The sequence below is a fragment of the Cheilinus undulatus genome, linkage group 21 (genome assembly GCF_018320785.1).
Source record: "Cheilinus undulatus linkage group 21, ASM1832078v1, whole genome shotgun sequence".
Taxonomy (NCBI): Eukaryota; Metazoa; Chordata; class Actinopteri; order Labriformes; family Labridae; genus Cheilinus; species Cheilinus undulatus.
The window spans coordinates 14,729,829-14,751,977 of record NC_054885.1 but is presented as its reverse complement, the minus strand read 5'-3'; the positions used below and the strand labels follow the sequence as shown (position 1 = coordinate 14,751,977).

General features: G+C 42.3%; 2 protein-coding genes and 1 pseudogene across 3 annotated transcripts; 1 reads left to right on the top strand and 2 right to left on the bottom strand.

The window, feature by feature from the left end:
• Positions 1 to 1,286: 1,286 nt before the first annotated feature.
• sh2b1 (SH2B adaptor protein 1) lies at positions 1,287 to 11,248 on the bottom strand. 2 transcript variants are annotated; one of them, XM_041817361.1, is made up of 10 exons: positions 11,008 to 11,248; positions 7,645 to 9,760; positions 6,247 to 6,348; positions 5,856 to 5,947; positions 5,679 to 5,761; positions 5,416 to 5,517; positions 5,086 to 5,297; positions 2,672 to 2,846; positions 2,049 to 2,139; positions 1,287 to 1,437 (listed from the first exon to the last, which is right to left on the bottom strand). In XM_041817361.1, the coding sequence occupies exons 2-10, from the start codon at positions 9,349 to 9,351 to the stop codon at positions 1,416 to 1,418; spliced, it is 2,586 nt and encodes an 861-aa protein (XP_041673295.1). In that variant the 5' UTR covers positions 9,352 to 9,760; positions 11,008 to 11,248; the 3' UTR covers positions 1,287 to 1,415. The 2 variants fall into 2 exon arrangements, with proteins under 2 accessions (XP_041673295.1, XP_041673294.1); XM_041817360.1 differs by having other exon boundaries at positions 5,416 to 5,580; positions 11,008 to 11,243.
• Positions 11,249 to 13,674: 2,426 nt separating this feature from the next.
• Positions 13,675 to 15,991, bottom strand: LOC121529293 (annotated as a pseudogene).
• Positions 15,992 to 17,912: 1,921 nt separating this feature from the next.
• LOC121529442 (heat shock 70 kDa protein 1-like) lies at positions 17,913 to 20,456 on the top strand. Its single transcript, XM_041817300.1, has 2 exons — positions 17,913 to 18,030; positions 18,286 to 20,456. Exon 2 carries the CDS (start codon positions 18,305 to 18,307, stop codon positions 20,222 to 20,224), a length of 1,920 nt encoding a protein of 639 aa, XP_041673234.1. The 5' UTR covers positions 17,913 to 18,030; positions 18,286 to 18,304; the 3' UTR covers positions 20,225 to 20,456.
• The last annotated feature ends 1,693 nt before the right edge of the window (positions 20,457 to 22,149 follow it).

Sequence of the window (22,149 nt, the reverse complement as noted above, 5' to 3'; positions counted from 1 at the left end):
GAACATAAAATGAAATGTACTAAAAGAAAAGCACTATAAATAGCTTATGTGTCAACCTTTGTTGAAAATGGTTCACATGGTATCTAATATTTTGTTTGATCAGGAAAAGGTGCAGAAAAAGAACTGTAATAACAAAATTACTACCCCAAATTACAAAGATGTTGATTCGCACTGGATTAGTATTACTTGTGGACCTTGTTGGTATTTTTTACCCTTGAATTTTTTCTTTTCTTTCTTTTCACAGGACTTTGAATGGGATTAAAAACATAAACGTCCTCCGCAATTATCAGAAATGACCAGAGGTCTCCGGGTAAAACTAATCCTGTGCGAATAAGTTTGATGGCTTTGAAGCAGAGATGTAAAGGCTAGTTTTTGGATTAGGAATTTTACAATGACCAAAAAAAAGTTAATCCCTATAAGAATTCTGTGATTTCATCAGCCACATTATGCAGCAACTGAATGAAGCAATCCACTAATGCAAATCCAAAGCTTTAGTACCTTTTGGTCAATTTGACCATGTAAGTAAAGAAAAGGCCAAGGTTTAGAAATACTGAGGTCACTTGTTATGTGTGTCTATCATGTTTTCTCCATACGAGTGTAAAGTGTCGAGTCTACCTGCCACAGTACAGGTGTATGTAGTGTGTTTGGCCTCTGGCTGGCCTGTGCTGTCTCGGCAGGACCGCTGTGAGGTATTGGGACTGCTGGCTTCACAGGGCTCATGCTGCTGTGAGGCGTACCGGCAAAACAAAGCTTATTGGACTAAAAACAAAAAAAGAAATGTACCGCTAGTTAGTGGTGTAAAGCTGCTCTCACCCGTCTCTTCATCTGCTTACTCTTCTCTCCCTCTCCTGTATAGTGTTAGTACTTTTACACCTCCTCCTCCTCCTCCTCTCTCCTCCACCTTGCTAACAACATAAGAATACTGGTTATGAATGGCTATGATGTACGCCGCCTCATACAATCTCACGTTCACTCACACATACGCACTCTCTTGCACTAACATACACACATACACACATACACACTCCTCCTCCTTCTCCTCCTCCTCCTCGACCTCCTGGCCTTCCCTTCATCAGAAGAAGGAGTACTGGTTGTCGATGGCTCGGGGCACCCTTGCTCCGTCCCTCTCCTCCCCCTCCACGGCTTCTAGTTGGCGAAGAGGAGTATCCCTGTCCCTCTCCTCCCAGTCCTCCACTGCTCCTCCACTACCACCTCCGCTGCCTCCACTTCCTCCTGCTGCTCCTCCTCCAACTCCTGTCGTTACCACCGCAGGCACCGCTCCTCCTCCTGTTCCTCCTCCACCTCCTCCTGAACCAGCACCACCTCCTCCCACTGCCTCGGCCTCGTTTGCTCTCTCTTGAGGAGGAGTTGGGGGAGGAGGTCGGCCAGGTGGCAGGGGAGGAGGCTGGGGAGGGCTACGGGGTCTGCTGGTCAAGTCTGCACGGAGAAGACACAGACGAGGAAGAGGAAGAGGAAAGAAAGAAAAAAGAAATGAGAGAAAAGTGTAAATAAAGGAAGGCAGAAGAGGAGGAGGAGGATATAAGGCCAAAGGTGTAAGGAGTGAAGTGACAGTACAGTAGAGGCGGGAGAAAAAAGAGAAAATGACAGTGAGTGGCTGATTAAGTGGAGAAGTCAGCGGTCATGGAGAGAGTCCATGGGAGTCATGGAAAGAGTCCAACTTCAAGACACACGCACACAATTTTTCCAACACAATTAGACTATTAAATGTCTTAACTTCAAATTCAGCAATCATGGATCCAGGGGAATTTCAAAAGAATAATAAATTTAAAAAAAAAATACTGGCATATGTTTAGAGAAAATCATTGATATTGTGTCAATAGATCAATGTAATAGGTACATCTCCATAGATTGATGGATTGTTACACCCCAAAGATCAGTGATGGCATGTTTACATTTGATGCAGTAAATGCTAAGATGCTTAACCTGGGTCTCCTTTAAATGTCAGATCTGGACAAGCACATAAAACACCGTCAGTCATTCAACCACTTCTCTCTCTCTTTCTCTCAGCCGAGTCCGGTCTCACTTACACACAGTCAGAGATGGGGGTTGATGGAGAGTCAGGATGGCGCGTAGTGATGACATCACAGACTGTAGGCCGACTGCCTGCCCTGTCCCGGCCTGCAAAGGGGTGAGCCAACGGATACAACAGACAACAACAGAGATGTCAGAGCAGCGACTGGGTGGATGTTAGAGCTGCAGGTGAGTGGACACTTTTACACAATATTCATTTTAATACATAACTGACGGTCTTTATTCTGTCTCAGGGGAGAGGAGATTTGAATGTTTGGGATGTGTATTTTTCTCACATGTTGGGAGGGGGTGTAATGAGATGAGGTAGGGGGGTTAAAGGACATAAAATGAAGAGATGGTGTGGTGGATTTCATTTTTGGCATAAAATGCAGCATGTATGTGTAAACAACTTTTCCAGCATACACAGCAAAATGAGATATGGGGGGTTTGTCATGACATTACCAACACAAACACAACTTTATGTTGATCCTGTTTTAGGATTGAGTGAAGCTACTAGTATGTAAAATCTGTATTCAGTGTGGGGCAATACAGAACAAAACAGTCTAGTAGACCCACTTCTGAAGTGAGCTTAATATAAGGGTCCCTTTGTAATAACAACTTAGATTTAAGTCCATCATACCTGGCTGGCGAACTGCGGTGGCACCAACAAAGCTGATGAGCGTGACATCCGAAGCGCCACCAGACTCCAGCGGGATCGGATGAACCCGGAAGTGCTCCAACATGTCAAAGATGGACTGAAACCAGAGGTGCTGCACCCGGCACTGACCGTCCTCATTCAGAGACAAACGGAGATGCTGGAAGGAGGAATGCAAAATCAGGGAAGGGGCTCAGAGGTAAGAGTAATTCAATTCAGGACCAAATAAAAGAGAGGATATTTACAGCATGGGAAATCTCAGAGTTAGGCACCATAAACTAAAACTGAAAGAAAAGGTTATTTCTAAACTTAAAATGAATACCATCAGATTGCAAAGCTTGCTGCAAGAAACTTAACACAGTGTAACAGTTTTAAGGGGAATTTCAGGATTTTTAAACCTTGGCCTGATCTTCAAAATATTTTGAGCTCTTTATTTTTTGGCCCTTAATGAGCACCAAGTTCCAAAACATTGGGAAATGCTCAAGCACACAGTTTCAGCATATTTGGTTGTGATGGCTGAAATGTAATCCTTGGTGGCAAATGCATCCAAATGATGTTCGTCTAAAAAATGTGTAGTTTTTCAACATTTAATTTAATTTCATTATATTTACTGAATATGACTCAGACTATGATCAAACAGTATGAAACACAAGCAAACATACAAGTAAAAAAAAGGATAGCACACTGCATGACTGAAGTAGAAAAAATGTAACTTATATAATGGAAGGACTTTATCCAAAAAGTGCCTAATTTACAAATTTCAAATGATTCTAGCAACAACAAAGTTAATCTTAACATACAAGGACTGCTTAAATGATAATTTGGTGGGTACCTTTCTCTATAACTCTTTATGTTCACATTCATACACTCAAACAAAAAATGGTACTATCACTAAAGCCGGGCATACACTGTTATTTTCGTCCGATTCAGCCACAAATTTTGAGTCGCACAACTCACTTTGAAGTCCGACTGACTGTCATGCTGTGTACAGGGGGGAACGGACCCACGAGCTGCTCCCAACTGGTTGGATGGATTTCTGACATGCTTGATATTTTGGTCATATGATTCCAGACACTTCACAGTGAGAGCCAAAACACGAGCAGAATAAACTTGACGGTATTTTTTTCTTTGTAAACTGTCAGACACATTCTAAATTTCTGATGCCCCCACAGCGCTATGATAAAGGAAATAAATGAGCAGGAAATATTCCTACCCGCGGAGCTGCAGCTGGAGGTGATGCTGTTTGTGTGTGGGATAGAGAAAGCGGGAGAGAGAGAATATGACTGGAAACACGTCATCCTTATTGTGTGACTTTCTAAAAGGGAAACTCCATGGATTTCTGTCACAGTCCGTCCCGACTTCACTTGTACGGTGTGAGCACTCAGTTCAGGCACATAAATCATGCGTTGTAAGCGATTCAGACACACAGTATGAGTTGACATTCTCAAGCCCACCGTCGTCTGGTGGGCTTGAAATCGCACAGTGTATACCCGGCTTAAGATAATTATCATGACAGAGGTTGCAGATCTTTTGGTTTTTGTCAAGCCTTTTTTATCTCCCAAAGACCTTAGTAATCCTGGTTTTGTTTGATCTACAACTACAGATGGCTTTTCTATACTTTTTGTTTTTCTTTTTTGCCACTAACAGGTTTGGACTGTTGTACTAATTTTCTGACATCATGACAGGACGAGTCCCTCAGAAATACACTTTTTTATGAAAGGAAAAGAGTCTCTTGAAAAAAAAGTTATACTGCATTACTTTTTTTCAAAGTTACCCACCTTGATTGATAAAAGAGTATTTTAATTTCTAGAACACAGGAGTTTCTGATTTTTCTATGCCTTGATCAGGCTGCTTGTGCTTCTGTTTGGATAGCTTGATTAATAAAAAAAACAACAACATTTGCTTAAAAAGACTAATAAAGGCACAGAAGATAAGGCATTTTTGTTTTCTGTGAGGTAACATTTTTCATTTGGTGGTCCTGTTCTGGTTTTTCTGGTGCACACAGGTGTGGTGAGGTGTTTTTGAAATGCATTTTCACACAGTGCCACAATGAAACTCTTTATGCCTTGTAAAACTCATATTGATACAGCACCAGTGTGATATTTTGGTACAACTATCTGCCAATTAAACAGCATTTCCTTTATGCCTCAACAATATTGAAGGCTAAACATCAGAGGAATATAAACATCACAATTTGAAAGAGCAATGTGAATTAGTCTAAAGTAACAGACTTGCCGAATACGTACAGCACTGCATTAATGTGCATTTTGCAGTGATGATCACAAAGATTTATAGAAGAATCAAATATAGAAACTGGACACTAGAACTCAAACACTGAACAACAACAGAAAAAAATATGCTTCTCTCAAATCCATATAGCGCTATACTTTCCCACTCACCTTGGCCTTGCCCTGGAAGTTAAAGGTGAGGACATACTCTCCGCGTCGTGTCTCACTCTGGCGAACCAGGAAGACGCCGTGGCTCGCAGGGCCTCCAGCCAAGACCAGCTGAGCAGCTTTGAGACGGGACAGGGTGCCGTGGAACCACTGACATTCACTAAGTGGGTGCTCCACTGCCTCTGCTGCTGTCGTCTCTGAGAAGAGGAAGGAACCTAGAGGGGTGGATGGTCTGTATCAATCATCTTATCATCTTAGAACGAAAGATGAGCACAGTTTGGTATGATTTTTATTTCTTTGCTTTAATAAAAAATATATTTTGATGATGCTTACCTGTAGCATCAGGCGTCTCAGCAAAAGGTGTGCCCAGACTGGCCCCACCTCCCCCAAGAATCCTGCTGTCTGGTTCATCAAGAGGGGCTCGTGGTGGCAGCTCTGGAGGGAGAGGATCCATCAGAGGGGAGGAGCCTCCAATACCTCCGTAACACACTGAGACAGCTTAACGGGACAAAAAGTAATAAATACAACTTAACTGTACACACTGCAGTCCCACTATACTGCAGCATTCAGTAAGTCTGATATTAAGAACAATTTACCTTGTGAAAGTCGGTCAACAATCTCAGGTGTCCCACTGATATCCAGCGGTCCCCCACACACACCTTCAGCGTCTTCCTGTTCACTGTGAGACAGAGACAGTAGCTTCTAATCTAGCAGCCACACTTTAAAAACTGTCTGTACTTCCAAAACGCATGTTGATGCATTAGTTTATTTACCTTAGACATATTCCATTCCTTATATCACTCAGCCATGCTCTCATCTGTACAGCATCACGAGTTTCAATGACGTACTGTGCCAGGCCTTCCAGCTGAAAACACAGACAGAGAAAATAACAGAAGGCTGAGCTTAAGCCTAAACAGTGGGCTAACTTTTGCAAGTGTGGTTCTTCTCTTTTGATTCCTATGATTAAAATTAGTGTGTCAAATCTATCCCCTTGCATCTACATTTCCTGGTCTATTTACAATCCCTGGTCTCACTCTAACAGACAGTTGTGCTTCTGAAATGAAGTCCAAATAGTAGAGTTTGGAAAGCTGCCAGGGTAAATTTCCCTTAAGACTTTTCAGTGAGAAGACTGAGGCAGAGGGACCCCCCTGAAAGAGTGATTACCTGCAGCAAAAAGGTGTTCTCCTTGTCGGGAACCTCCAGCGCTGTGGTGCTCCTCACATCCACGATTGAACAGCAAGGGACAGTCAGCCGAGGCTTTGAAGACTACAAGGACAAAAGCAGGCTTAAGAAGTTACTGGTGTCTCAAATCATATTGACTTTTAAGTAAACAATAAGAGTGCTTAAATGAAAACAGCCACAGTCATTAAAGGGTGGAAGGTCCAGGCATATTTTTGCCCCTGCAAGCAATACAATTTCTATCTTTCCGGCTTGCCTCATCACAAATGTGACTCACAACGAGAGCTTGGGGAGAGGGGTCTGGCTGCAGACCACCGCTGTCAGAGACACCACCTCAGTAAGGATAGAAGTGACATAATATGCCGATACAACGTATTTGCCATTTTAGAAGAGGTTTCACAAACAGTGGCTGGCTTTAGCTTTAACAACATTTATGTGTTTTCATGGAGAACGAGGATTTTTTTTCTGTTAGCACACCGTTTAGCCTGCTATATCAAATACTTTGTGTTTTGCAGGTCTGGCCAGTTACTTCTGGTGCAAAAGGCTCACAGTTTATAACAAAATTATTATGTTTTACTGTCATTCAGGCTGTTCCTAACCCACCCTACTGTGACCCTACCTCTTACCCTAAACAGAAGTGTAATCTGATTTTTTAAAAAAGTTTTTATGTGTATTTCCATCCTGACAGTGGTGGTATCTTGATATGACAAGTGTGTTTACATGCAGCTCTAGTCTCATGCCTCAAAAACAGTCTGTTTGACTGACCTACAACCTAAAACTCAGTGATTTTCAGTTAGCTAAGTGTCTTATACAACAGAAGAAACTAAAACAACTAACTTTACTTGAAAGATATCTTATGTGATACAATTAAAAAGATTTTCTCAACCTGGATACACGGTACATAATATGTAAAATGTAATCAATTTTAATAAAGTTGGGGACCATCAATTTCTAACATTATAGTCCTACAAACAGGTGCTAGACAATTTGGCCAGACCATGAGACCACATATCATCCATTTGTAGTAACAGGTATTTTCGTGGAGATTCCAGAGACACAGATCTCACAGAAACTTGTGATTGAACATGACTTCAGAAAAGACAAATACACCAATATAAACGTCCTCAGCTGGTTGTCCTGGCATGCATTCTCTTTTGCAGGAAAAACAAAACAATCTAAGCCTCAAATTGAGTCGCGACCCTCCAGTTACTGGGGGGGACCAATTTGGGCCTAAAATCCTTTTTTTAAATCGTCATATGTGCAGCCAGACTAAGAAGATATTCAAAACAACCAAATTCCACCACTGGGAAAAAAGGACTTTTCAGGTTTGTCTAAAGTGTCTTGAAGACTGTAAACAAATTCCAACATTTCACAGACTCTTACTTTAGGTGGAATGAAGAATTCCAAGTAGTACTCCTCTCCGCACTCAGCGCCTTCTCTGTCCCGCTCTCTGAGGACCAGGCGACATTTATGCCAGCGTCCTCCTCTCCATGGCACGTTCCCTCCACTGCCCAGAGGCTGCACCGGGGCTGCCTGAGCTGAAGCAGATGAAGCTGAGGCAGCGTTGTTGTTGTCCGTTCCGTGGTGCAGTAGACCGAATGAGAATCCAGAGAAGCCATGGCTTGCACTCAACTCGTCACTTGATGAGCTCACATTCACCCCGCCTTCCCGAACCAGCCGGCCCACCTTCCTTGGAGGTCCGATGGCCGCAGCGGCAGCACTGCTCGGAGGCAGCGTGGAGGCGGTGGTCTGGGTAAGGACAGGAGGAGGGGATCGTGACAGTCTGAGTTTTTCGAGACGATGGCTCCACTTCTCTTTTTCACCTCCTTCGCCATTGCTCCGCCTCCTGTCCCGAGCAGCCTCAGACAGAGACAGAGAGGTGGCGCTGCTTGAAGACGACGGGGGTAGTGAGGAGGAGGAAGAGTGGGGAAGGGAAAGGGGCATGGACAGTGACACAGGCATGGAGGAGGTGGGTGTGGGAGGCTGTGTACCAGAGTTCCTTTTGGATGCTGAAACCAAGGTAGCATCCTGCACACCCATAGTGTAGCTGTAGCTGGAGGGCAGCTGGCTCTGGGCAGAGTCACTGGAGGAGCTTCGCCAGTGCAGAATGCCCCGGACACTCCCCCGCACACTACGACCCACACTCCGCAGGGAAAAGCGCTTTTTAAGTTTGTTTTTGGAGTTGGGTGTACTGTTACCTTTGGAGCCAGGCGGAGGAGTGACCGAGGAAGAGGAAGGTAGAATCTGAGGAGTGTGGGAGGGGTCTGCACCATCCACCTCTGTGGAATCTGCGTCCCGCTCCTCTGGCTCAACATCCTCCCCCACAGACGCTACCCCTAACCAGCTGTCCTCCTCTTCCTCAACTGGAGCTTCCCCATTCCCAGGTGCAACCATGGCCCCCCGCTCTTCACGCCTTCCGTTGTTTCCTCCCAATGAGGAGCAACATGATGATGATGACGATGGAGGCAGGACTTGTCCGTGGGCGTAAGAATCCTGAAACCGGTCCCCGCTGCGGTTCTCCAAAACCAGCCGTGTCGGTGCAGGTTTGGACGCGGCCCGTGTTGCATTAACTGGGGGACAAGGGGGGACAACTCCCCCCGATGCAGACAGGGGGGACACTGCCTCTTCTTCCAGGGATGTAGCATCAGACTGGGGAGCCCAGCTCACCATATCCTCCCTCCCCGAGGTACAGCTTGGTGGGAGCGCCCCCTCAAGTTCGCTCTGGAAGTGACGGACAAATCGGTCGGTGAAACGCCGGCAGAAGGCGGCAGCTGAGTCTGGGGAGTAGTGGGGGTTTTCCAGGAGAAAAGCCCGAAAGTGCCGTGCAAAGTCACCAGCTGCAACACGGGCGTGAAGCTCACAGAATTCAGTCCAGCTCAGGCAAGGAGAGGGGGATGGTGTGGGGGTGTCTGACAGGGAGGATGGGTGAGCCTGGGGTGGAGGGCTCACAAGAGGTGGCAAAGGTGGTGGCCGGGGGGACAGGGGTAGCAAAGATGGAGAAGGAGGAGATGGAGATGGGGAAGGAGAAGGAGGTAAAGGAGAGGAATTTGCTGCCCGTGGGCTTGGCGGGGTTAAAAGAGAGCCGTTCATGCTTCTGAAAGGTGGAGGGTGGGGGGGCACAGATCGACTTGATGGTCTATCAAATTACTTCAAACATACAACAGAAAGCTGAAGTGATTGCACAGCTGACAGGGGGCAAACACGGCACATTGGTCTAATAATTTACAAATGAGTGTGAATTTAAGTGTTGTGCTCAGCCCCATCTAAAATGAAGTGTTAAAATGCACCAGACCCATGCAAGATGGGGTAAAGAGAGGTCAAATATCTCCAAGGCTACGCCTTTTGCTACATATTTTGTTAGATTAAATGTTTTCAACAAAAAAATAATGTATTGAGACAGGCAGTAAATGGATGGGTAAGGGACGTTGGATGCGTAGAATTCACAAGTTCTGCCCCTTCTTCGCCATCTGTCATACATGCAGAGAGGTTAAGCCACATCCTGTAAAAACACAAAGAAACAAACTGAGTTGAATATTAGATGATTAAACTGCAAGCTAAATAAATACAACAAAAGGTCGCATAAAAAATTGTAAGCGTTGCACATTGCATACACAAATTTCAAAATAAATAGATGGATTTTAGTAAGGTTTGTAAAACTCGACTTAGCCTTGAAACTGGAGATACTGAATAAATAATAAAAGGACAACAGCTTCATAACCAAATGTTCAGTCCTAATAAACATTAAATCAAACATATGTGCAATTAAAAAAATGATACTCTTAAGGGGGAATATAATTTAATTCTTGCAAGTCAGACATAGGATGTTGACAGCTTACATTTACCTACAATCAATGATCATTATCCGATAATCTTTTGTATAGTAATGTTGTTCAGCTGCAGAATAAGTTTGTTACATTTTGATGCTTTCAGTTAAAGTGTTTTTTTTTTTCATTCTAAGAGATGCTCAGGAATTTAAAATGAAGGTATTAACTCATAACACAGCATTTTCAATGTTTTCTACAGTCACCTGTGCTACATTCAAGGTTTTGGTTGCTTTCACCGCAAGCTGCACACACATCGTTCACACATATTAAACTCTCGTAATCTCCCTTTAACAAAACATCTCTCTCTGATCCCACGATGGCCCACAATTGCCCTACCAATGATCAAACGTTACTGGCAGCTTCTTGTGATCGGTTAAAATTATAATGAGCCATAATTAGTCCGTAATGATTTATCAAATGAAGCATGTGAGACGCCTGCATACTGTCGATAGATGTCTTAAAAGTAAAGTAACACAGTCAAATGGACAGGTTGCCTAGGAGTTAAATACTAACTTCAGGTATTGTGGCTCAGTGTAACGTTAAGATTCATGACTATTATATCAACACGTCTGAAACGCTAAGCTTGCTAGCATGAACTAGCAAGCAATGTGTGAGTCTTGCTCATTCAGCTTTCTTTAAAGACGTGTAACGTTCGCTAGCTAACAATAGCTACCTCACGTCAGCCTGCTTGCGGACTTGCCATTAGCAAGAGTTTCTGTTTGCTGTTGTTGGTAAGAAATTTATATTTTGTGGTTCCTGTTGCGACCTGTCGCTGAGAGGACCACATATTGAATCATCCAACAGCAGCTATAACGAAAGATTCTTTGCGAGCTAAGCTAACCGTTAGCCATGGCTAGCTATTAATAAACCTGCAAGCTAGCTATCAATATTGCTTCACCACAGTGTGTTATGTTTACTTTACCTGTACATCACAGCCCAGTGTTTTCATCCGTGTCTATTGTTGAAACTGGTACTCATTTCATCATCATTTCAGGCTACATAACGGAAAAATCATCCTCGTAAAGGTTGTTGTTGTTGCTAAATATGAATATTGCTATGCCTTGCCTGGACCCGTTTTTCTCGCTCTGTCTTGTTTCTCGCGATAGTTGGTTGCTCTGTGTTTGATCCTGACAGCTGCCATTAAAACCGCTGGATTTTCTGTTGACTGATGACTCGCTTCCAATAAATGAGTCGATATGGAGGAAGTGGCGGAGTTAAGAAACGTAGTCTACCAGATTGTCGTAAGACGTCCTCCCCAACACTAAGAACCAAAACAAACTAACTAACCCAGGGTCTGTTCATCACTGAGACCCCTCCACCCTGAAGGGGTCCTACACAAATGACAGTCTGTTACCTAACTTATCTAGGTCTACTGTCAACAATGAGGCTATTGTAATGTATTTATCTGCTACACGGGGCTGTGATTTATTGACAAAGGTCTATAATTTAATTATTACAGCTTGTGAAATAAATATTTGGATGTAATAAAACATTGTAAAAAATCTGGGGTGCAGTGTAAAATATAAATAAAAACAGAGTGCAATAATCTAATAAAATAAAAAATCTCATAAACCTATATTTTATTCACAATAGTACATATCAAATGTTGAAAATGAGACTTTTGACTATTTTTCATTGTTCATTTTTAATTTAATTGCAACATCACATCTGAAAAAAGAAGGGACAGGGCAACATAGGGCTGGAAAAGTAAGTGGCACTAATGAAAGACAGTTGGAGGAACATTTTAGAAACAGATTAGGGTTTTTGGCAACAGGTTAGTTATATGACTGGGTATAAAAGGAGCACATTAGAAAGGCAGATTCTCTCTGAAGTAAAGATTGGCAGAGGTTCATCAATCTGCAAAAAAAAAAAAGGATTTTAAAAACTGTGAAACAATTTCAGAAAAATGTTCTTCAATGTAAAATTATGAAGACTTTGACTACCCCACCATCTACATTGAATATCTATCACCAGTAGATTCAGAATATCTGTGATTATCACGCCGTCAGGCATAGAAAACAGGAAAATCACTGCAAGATGCCCAGGAACATTTCTAATAATCATTTTCTGTCTACTCAGTTGGATGTGCCAAACACAAATGCAAGTTAATTTTTCATGCAAAAAATAAAATGAACTGTGACAAGATGGAAAACTACGGAAGAGTATTAGGGCCACGGAAAAAAAAAAAATTTGAGACAAATTTTTTTTTCACTTGTGAGAAAAAAGTCAGAATTCTGAGAAAAACGTCAGAATTCTGAAAAAAAAAAAATTGAGACTTTTTTTTCATTTGAAGAATAAAGTCAGAATTCTGACTTTTTTTCCTCAGAATTCCGACTTTAATCTCAGAATTCTGACTTTAATCTCAGAATTCTGACTTTTTTCTCACAAGTGAAAAAAAATTTTCGTCTCAAAATTTTTTTTTTCAGTGGCCCCAATACTCTTCCGTAGAAAACTGTTCTGTGGTCAGATGAATCAAAATTTTTACACTATCAATCTGGAAAATTAGAAAAAGGTTTTAGAGCAACATATGCTCCCATCAGGATAACATCATTCTGAGGGAAAAACTTCATATTTCAGCAAGACAATGCTGAACCACATGCATGCAGGTAAAATGTCTCACTTTCAGCATCTGTTGGTTGTTTGTTTTCTGAATATATGGGTTTAATAGATTTGCAAATCATTGCATTGTTTTTGTTACCATTAAATGGAAAAGACTGGACTTTTAATGAAACGTACTTTGCATAAAGCATGGAGAAGGGAGGAGGCGAGACTGATAGTGCACATATCTGTCAGTCTCAGAGAGTGTTGGCGAAAGAATTCAAACCAAGAGCTCAGAAAATAGTTGGCATATGTTTTCATCAATTTTACACTATTATGCTACTATAGATGGCTATGTGATGACAACTGAAAGCAACTGATCTATGCACATTTTTAATTATTTTTTCTGTAATTGATCTAATTTTTTAACAGCACTTATCTGTGTATATTAATTGATAATTTATTACACTAATCCTGCATATTTCTTATTTTAAGGTATGACATTGTTGCATACTTCACATGTTCATATGATATTGCCTATCACATATTTATTAGTGCAGAGCCTCCTTACCCCAGATCTTGGAAGATGTTTAAATTATTGACAAATATCAGTTAACAGTTTGTGTCACTGCTCGTATCAGTATTAATGAATTGCCAGATTTAAACCTAGATTTTACCTTTGTCTCCTAACTTTCAACCAAATAGATTATTGATTATTTTAAAGGAAAATCCCAGGGAAAAAAGAATAAAAACAAATTACATGAAGATGTTAAAAAACATAGATTTATTTGATTTTATCCATAAACAATATGAAAGATGCGATATATACATATACACTTTTTGACTTCTTACAGCATGTGCATTATTTCAAATAGGATGAAAAAAAAACATCTTCAGACTATAAGATAGAACAGTATTTATTTTTGTATTTAAAGAAAACATTTAATTATGATAAAATGTGTAAAAATTTCAGTTTTCATAGAATAATAACCAACATAGTGATTAAAATTAAGCAGGAAAACTACCAGTTTCAGTTCAAACAATCCCTGAGATCAATGAGTCCATATCAAATGCCACTTTAGTCCACCTCCTCGATGGTGGGCCCCTGGGCTGCGGCTCGGGCCTCCTCTCTACAGCTACTTGCAGGCATTCCTCCCTGATACAATTTGCTGATGATGGGGTTACACACTTTCTCCAGCTCTTTCTGCTGGTGCTGGTACTCCTCCTTATCAGCCAGCTGGTTGTTCTCCAGCCAGGCGATGGTCTCGTCACACTTCTCAATCAGCTTCTTACGATCCTCCTCACTCATCTTGCCCTTCAGGTTCTCTTCCTGCACGCTGCTCTTCACGTTGAAGGCGTACGACTCCAGAGAGTTCTTGGCAGTGATTTTCTCTCTCTGAAGGTCGTCCTCAGCTTTGTATTTGTCAGCGTCCTGCACCATCCTCTCGATCTCTTCTTTGCTCAGTCGGCCCTTATCGTTGGTGATGGTGATCTTGTTCTCTTTGCCGGTGCTTTTGTCCACGGCCGACACGTTCAAAATGCCGTTGGCGTCCACATCAAAGGTGACCTCAATCTGTGGGACTCCACGTGGAGCAGGTGGGATTCCTGTCAGCTCAAACCTGCCCAGCAAGTTGTTGTCCTTGGTCATGGCTCTCTCCCCTTCGTACACCTGAACCAGGACCCCGGGCTGGTTGTCAGAGTAGGTGCTGAAGACCTGGGTTTGTTTAGTGGGGATGGTGGTATTGCGTTTGATCAGGGCTGTCATGACTCCTCCAGCTGTCTCGATACCAAGGGACAGAGGAGCCACGTCCAGCAGCAGCAGGTCCTGAACGTTCCCAGAGGTATCACCTGAGAGGATGGCTGCCTGGACAGCTGCCCGTAAGCCACTGCCTCATCTGGGTTGATGCTCTTGTTCAGCTCCCTGCCGTTAAAGAAGTCCTGCAGCAGTTTCTGGATTTTAGGGATTCGGTGGAGCCTCCCACCAGGACGATGTCGTGGATCTTTGCCTTGTCCATTTTGGCGTCTCTCAGAGCTTTCTCCACGGGCTCTAGTGTTCCCTGAACAGGTCGGAGCACAGCTCCTCAAAACGAGCCCTGGTGATGGAGGTGTAGAAGTCGATACCCTCAAACAGAGAATCGATCTCGATGCTGGCCTGGGAGCTGGATGACAAGGTTCTCTTAGCCCTCTCACAAGCTGTGCGCAGCCTCCTCAAGGCTCTCTTGTTCTGGCTGATGTCCTTCTTGTTTTTCCTCTTGAACTCCTCCACAAAGTGGTTCACCATGCGGTTGTCAAAGTCCTCTCCACCCAGATGAGTGTCTCCAGCCGTGGCTTTGACCTCAAAGATACCGTCTTCAATGGTCAGGATGGACACGTCAAAGGTTCCTCCACCCAGGTCAAAGATCAGGACGTTTCTTTCTCCTGTCTTGCCTTTGTCCAGACCGTAGGCGATGGCGGCTGCTGTGGGCTCGTTGATGATCCTCAGGACATTCAGTCCTGCGATGACGCCTGCATCTTTAGTCGCCTGCCGCTGGGAGTCGTTGAAGTAAGCTGGGACTGTGATGACTGCGTTGGACACCTTTTGGCCCAGGTAGGCCTCAGCAATCTCCTTCATCTTCACCAGGACCATGGAGGAAATCTCCTCAGGGTAGAAGGCTTTGTCCTCACCTTTGTACTCCACCTGAATTTTGGGCTTCCCTCCATCACTGACCACCTTGAAGGGCCAGTGCTTCATGTCAGCGTGCACCATTGGATCATCCATTTTTCTTCCAATCAGTCTCTTGGCATCAAACACAGTGTTGCTGGGGTTCAGAGCCACCTGGTTCTTGGCTGCGTCCCCAATCAGTCTCTCTGTGTCAGTGAACGCCACATAGCTGGGGGTGGTCCTGTTGCCCTGGTCGTTGGCGATGATTTCTACTTTTCCATGCTGGAAAACACCCACACAGGAGTAGGTGGTGCCCAGGTCGATGCCGATTGCTACACCTTTAGCTGAAGACATTTTTACTGAAGAAGGTCACCTGTGATAAGGGTGAAAAAGAAATTCACAAACTAAACATCAGCACATTACTTCTCCACACAGGACACTGTCACAGCACAGACATACAACAGTCGCATTCATTTAACTAAAAATGTTTTGTTTAGAAAGCTCTTCAGGCAAAAATACAAAAATAGCTCAAATAGAACAGCCTCCTAACAAGTTTTCAACTCAACATCTAATCATCAAAAGTGTCTCAGTAAAAATGTATTTGTACTATAAAACTCATGGAACTTACAGTTAAAGTTGAATGGTCTGTGTTGTGAAGAGGGCTGGTCTTCTTCGTCTTGTCTCGATCTCACGCTGGGGTTTGATCTGTTTCTGTCACTGCCTCTGCTCCACAACATGCTGCTTTATATCTGAGGAACCGGACAGTCTGGCTGCTTCCAGACGTTTCACACCCACAACTGTCAAGTAACTTACCATGGTAGGTAGTACTTCCTGTTACAGATTTCAAAATAAAATACTTCATACTACGATAAAGGTTTTAGTACGTAGGAAATCAAGCACTAGTTTTATAATTAAAGTTACATCGGATACAGTTGCTGTCTCTTGACGGAGCATTCACAGAATTCTCTCGAACAATCCGTGAAAAATGGAGAAAATCCGAGAAAGATCTCGTTATGAAGTTGTATTGCCAAGTTTTTTTTTTTAGGAGAAATTTTGTTGTAACAAGCGTTTGAAGATTCAAATGAAGTGAAAGCTGCAAAAAGCTTAACTTTGGTTTTCTGAGTGTGTATGGTTTAATTGATCGGAATTCCTTCAATTTGTTGCTAAACTAGATAAACGGTCTGACGTCCGTATTTTACCGTGAAAAATCAAAATCCTTCTTAACACAAATGAAGCAGAACTTGGTTTTTGTTTTGATTTTATCTGGCATCATTCTATTTAGGTATTCTAAATTTAGTATTCCCTAGCATTTTATATTCATCACTTTTTCCCCTTGTTCTCCATCCTGTGCTAGCTTAGCAATAAAATCTACCCCACTGGGCTATCGTTAATGACCACCTTATCTTTCCTTATCTAATTCAATCTTTTCTTTCTTTCTTTCTTTCTTTCTTTCTTTTTTTTTTTTTTTTTTTTTTTTTTTTTTACATAGAATGCAGGTGTTTTGATACTTAAACAATAGAGGAACCACCAAATGCATGCATATAAATTCAGTGCCACCTATATGCTTCATAATTCACTAAAAATCAAACAGTGTGGGCTAGTAGCTTAATTGGCAAGATGGTCCTTCATAAACAGTCAGAAAACAAAGGAAAAATCCAACTTAGTTTCCAACTGAACCTCGGGCTTATTTATTTTAAAGGCTGAAGACAGAGGGTCAACTATAAGACAAAAAAAAACAAAAACAAAAAAAAACAAACAAACAAAAAAAAACAATAAGTTTCAGCAGATATGGAACAATATATATAAATATATATATATATATATATATATATATATGCTTATGAAATATGTAAAACAAGAGGTGAATCCTTTTATTTAATTGTAAGGATTGGTAAACATAAAGATCCCATCAAGATGTAGGCTACTTTGGTTGTGACACCTTAATATCTATTATGATGCAAAGTCATATGCATATCTTGTCTTCTCAATGATTAGTAATTTAAAAAACTGTTTAAAATATTTTACAAAAAATGTTCAGAAAGCTGCAGAAATGTTTAACCCACTTTGCTGAGGAAAAGGGATTTCTAAAGTCAGAGCGCGTTGGTGACATCTAGTGGTAGTTTTATGTGCTCTAAACATTTTTAAAGAAACTACAACTTTGAAAACACCTACAGGCTTGTTAACGGAATAAAATGAAAGGTTTACATCAGCCTGTACAACTATGACCGCTTATAATTGACCAATAAAGCATTCTTTTGTTCCTAAAAGCATTAAATTGCAACACCAGTTTAAGTTGGAGTTGAAAACTAAGCATCAGCCTTTAGATTTTGAAAACGAATGTAAGATGCAACTGTCATGTATATCACATAAATACAGTGTGGTTCATTGCAGGTCATAGAAATTATCACATGAATTTTCTAGTGATTTCTAACTTTTTCCTGATAGTTCGAGAGAGTTCTATGAAGTTTCCCGTAAGTGAAAGCGACTGCATCCGGTTTTACCTTCATAATAAAACGAGTTAAAGATGACTCATCGTACAATTCTTGTGTTTTGAAATACATAACCGGAAGTGGTATATATAACGATCGCTGATTTGATACTGGCAGCAGTGAAACGTCTGGAAGCAGCCAGACTGTCCGATTCCTCAGATATAAGGCAGCATGTTGTGGAGCAGAGGCAGTGACAGAAACAGATCAAACCCCAGCGTGAGATCGAGACAAGACGAAGACCAGCCCTCTTCACAACACAGACCCTTCAACTTTAACTGTAAGTTCTATAAGTTTTATGATAAAAATACATTTTTACTGAGACACTTTTGATGATTAGATGTTGAGTTAAAAACTGGTTAGGAGGCTGTTCTATTTGAGCTATTTGTGTATTTTTGCCTGAAGAGCTTTCTAAACAGAACATTTTTAGTTAAAAGAATGCGACTGTTGTATGTCTGTGCTGTGACAGTGTCCTGTGTGGAGAAGTAATGTGCTGATGTTTAGTTTGTAAATTTCTGTTTCACCCTTATCACAGGTGACCCTCTTCAGTAAAAATGTCTTCAGCTAAAGGTGTAGCAATCGGCATCGACCTGGGCACCACCTACTCCTGTGTGGGTGTTTTCCAGCATGGAAAAGTAGAAATCATCGCCAACGACCAGGGCAACAGGACCACCCCCAGCTATGTGGCGTTCACTGACACAGAGAGACTGATTGGGGACGCAGCCAAGAACCAGGTGGCTCTGAACCCCAGCAACACTGTGTTTGATGCCAAGAGACTGATTGGAAGAAAAATGGATGATCCAATGGTGCACGCTGACATGAAGCACTGGCCCTTCAAGGTGGTCAGTGATGGAGGGAAGCCCAAAATTCAGGTGGAGTACAAAGGTGAGGACAAAGCCTTCTACCCTGAGGAGATTTCCTCCATGGTCCTGGTGAAGATGAAGGAGATTGCTGAGGCCTACCTGGGCCAAAAGGTGTCCAACGCAGTCATCACAGTCCCAGCTTACTTCAACGACTCCCAGCGGCAGGCGACTAAAGATGCAGGCGTCATCGCAGGACTGAATGTCCTGAGGATCATCAACGAGCCCACAGCAGCCGCCATCGCCTACGGTCTGGACAAAGGCAAGACAGGAGAAAGAAACGTCCTGATCTTTGACCTGGGTGGAGGAACCTTTGACGTGTCCATCCTGACCATTGAAGACGGTATCTTTGAGGTCAAAGCCACGGCTGGAGACACTCATCTGGGTGGAGAGGACTTTGACAACCGCATGGTGAACCACTTTGTGGAGGAGTTCAAGAGGAAAAACAAGAAGGACATCAGCCAGAACAAGAGAGCCTTGAGGAGGCTGCGCACAGCTTGTGAGAGGGCTAAGAGAACCTTGTCATCCAGCTCCCAGGCCAGCATCGAGATCGATTCTCTGTTTGAGGGTATCGACTTCTACACCTCCATCACCAGGGCTCGTTTTGAGGAGCTGTGCTCCGACCTGTTCAGGGGAACACTAGAGCCCGTGGAGAAAGCTCTGAGAGACGCCAAAATGGACAAGGCAAAGATCCACGACATCGTCCTGGTGGGAGGCTCCACCCGAATCCCTAAAATCCAGAAACTGCTGCAGGACTTCTTTAACGGCAGGGAGCTGAACAAGAGCATCAACCCAGATGAGGCAGTGGCTTACGGGGCAGCTGTCCAGGCAGCCATCCTCTCAGGTGATACCTCTGGGAACGTTCAGGACCTGCTGCTGCTGGACGTGGCTCCTCTGTCCCTTGGTATCGAGACAGCTGGAGGAGTCATGACAGCCCTGATCAAACGCAATACCACCATCCCCACTAAACAAACCCAGGTCTTCAGCACCTACTCTGACAACCAGCCCGGGGTCCTGGTTCAGGTGTACGAAGGGGAGAGAGCCATGACCAAGGACAACAACTTGCTGGGCAGGTTTGAGCTGACAGGAATCCCACCTGCTCCACGTGGAGTCCCACAGATTGAGGTCACCTTTGATGTGGACGCCAACGGCATTTTGAACGTGTCGGCCGTGGACAAAAGCACCGGCAAAGAGAACAAGATCACCATCACCAACGATAAGGGCCGACTGAGCAAAGAAGAGATCGAGAGGATGGTGCAGGACGCTGACAAATACAAAGCTGAGGACGACCTTCAGAGAGAGAAAATTGCTGCCAAGAACTCTCTGGAGTCGTACGCCTTCAACGTGAAGAGCAGCGTGCAGGAAGAGAACCTGAAGGGCAAGATGAGTGAGGAGGATCGTAAGAAGCTGATTGAGAAGTGTGACGAGACCATCGCCTGGCTGGAGAACAACCAGCTGGCTGATAAGGAGGAGTACCAGCACCAGCAGAAAGAGCTGGAGAAAGTGTGTAACCCCATCATCAGCAAATTGTATCAGGGAGGAATGCCTGCAAGTAGCTGTAGAGAGGAGGCCCGAGCCGGAGCCCAGGGGCCCACCATCGAGGAGGTGGACTAAAGTGGCAGTTGATATGGACTCATTGATCTCAGGGATTGTTTGAAATGCTAACTGTAACCTTCAGTCTTTTTTTTTTATTTTTCTCGTTGTTTGGGTTTATTTTTTATGTTTGACTTAATGACCCTAAAGAGCTCTTGTTGTGGACTTCGGTACTTTTTAAAATTATTAATACATAAACTTTAATGGCATGTTAATGGGTTTCGTCCTTATTGGAAGTTTTTGGTTGCATATAAATTATGGGTGTTTTCAGGACTGGTTTTCTGTATATTATTGCCTCGCTGGAAGATGCAATAAAGATGATTTTTAAATAAGATTTAATGCCTCTTTTCATTTTTTTTTCCAGAGTGTTGATATCAGTTGATTTCTCTATGCTGTAGGAAAATACTGAGTAATGAGCACTTCAAACTAATTCAAAGACAGATAAGGAAAAAACAAAGTAACTCAAAATAAACATACCTATTGGTCTCACACTGTTCTGCATGCTTCGATTAGATACAAAGCGTTTTAAAAAATGATCACATGCTTTTCATACAGTCTTGGCCTGCACATATGCTGAGAAAAAGGGGAGAAATCATTAATACATGAGGCACATTATTAAAAGATAAACCTGTATGTGTTGCAATAGAAAGAAGCCTCTTAAACGGTGTTGCAGTACACAAAATAAACACTGGATGTCACGGTTTCACTTAAGCCTTAGTAGACTGCCTCACTGCTTTGTTATAGAGTAGTCACCTGTTATTTTTCTTTCAGGAATTTAAAGCTTTTCTTCTGGGAATTCATACATAAAAGTGTATTGCTTTTAAATGTTTGCAAAGTGAAAAACATGATTTGATGTCCACATGTCAAGGCAAAAAGCCAATCATATGAAGGATTTGGGGAAGGCCAACGAGATGGGGGCCTGATGGCAGCAGAGAGAGAAGATGCTGACAGCTTATGTACACATTGAAAAAAGGGAAAACTTAAAAAACCTTATAGGAGTCTTTGTGCTTGATGATGATGTGTGTGACCCTTTGTAAATTGGATCTTGACACAAAGCAGATGATTATAAATCAAGATATCATTAATTAGGTTGTGAATTTGTTTATAATTTACAGTGATGCCTCAAATTAGTCACAATAAAAGTACATCAATAAATTCTTCTTGTCAAAATGTTTGTTTACAGAATTAGCACGGTAGCACTGCCCATTGCTGAAACCAAGAACTATAATACAGTCAAGCAATAGCTTTATGTTCCAATGTGGCTGTATTTAATTTTATTATCAAAATTTACAGTAGGCATATCAAAATTAGAACACAGGCTATAGTTCGGACACCCCTGGTATAATAGGCTTGGCCTGACAACAGTACATTATTTGCTCTTTGTTATATTTTTCTTACATTCAGACTAATATTTTATAGACTAGTGTTTGTTCTATATTTCTGCTTGTTTTTTATAGCAGTGATGAAAAGTAACTGATTAAATTTACTCAAATGACTGTAACTGAGTATTTTTTGAGTACTTGTGCTTTTTAAAGTATTGAAGTCAGTTATTTTAACCCAAGTGTACTTTTACTTCCAACTGTCGTGTATTTTTTCCACCTCTGGTTTTTCGTGTCTTACTTTTCTCAGGTCAAGCATGCCGTGAGCAGCTGTTAGGAGTTGTGGCATTGCTGCTCAGTAAAGATAACATTATTTGGTGCGTGGATTTTAATTACTCCAGCCCTAGACAGTTCATAGTACACTAGCAATGCAAATGACTGCGGTGTGCCTCAACATTATGAACTTTGGATGATGATTATGGAGTCTTGTAAGCATAATTATTATTTCAAGCCTTAGAGGCTTTGTACTAGATTATTAACATTATCTAGGTCAATTTATTTATACCGCTTTATTAGTCAAACGGAAACCTCACAGGAAATGGAACAAATCAGTGTCCGGTCAACACT

Bases quoted from the DNA above. Each gene is read 5' to 3' on its own strand.
- LOC121529442 (XM_041817300.1), top strand. From the start codon at position 18,305: ATGTCTTCAGCTAAAGGTGTAGCAATCGGCATCGACCTGGGCACCACC.
- sh2b1 (XM_041817360.1), bottom strand. From the start codon at position 9,351: ATGAACGGCTCTCTTTTAACCCCGCCAAGCCCACGGGCAGCAAATTCC. The intron at 5,762-5,855 runs GTAAATAAACTA...TCTGTCTCACAG, and splicing joins AGGAATGGAATATGTCTAAG to TGAACAGGAAGACGCTGAAG. The intron at 5,298-5,415 runs GTAAGCATCATC...CCACCCCTCTAG, and splicing joins TGAGACGCCTGATGCTACAG to GTTCCTTCCTCTTCTCAGAG.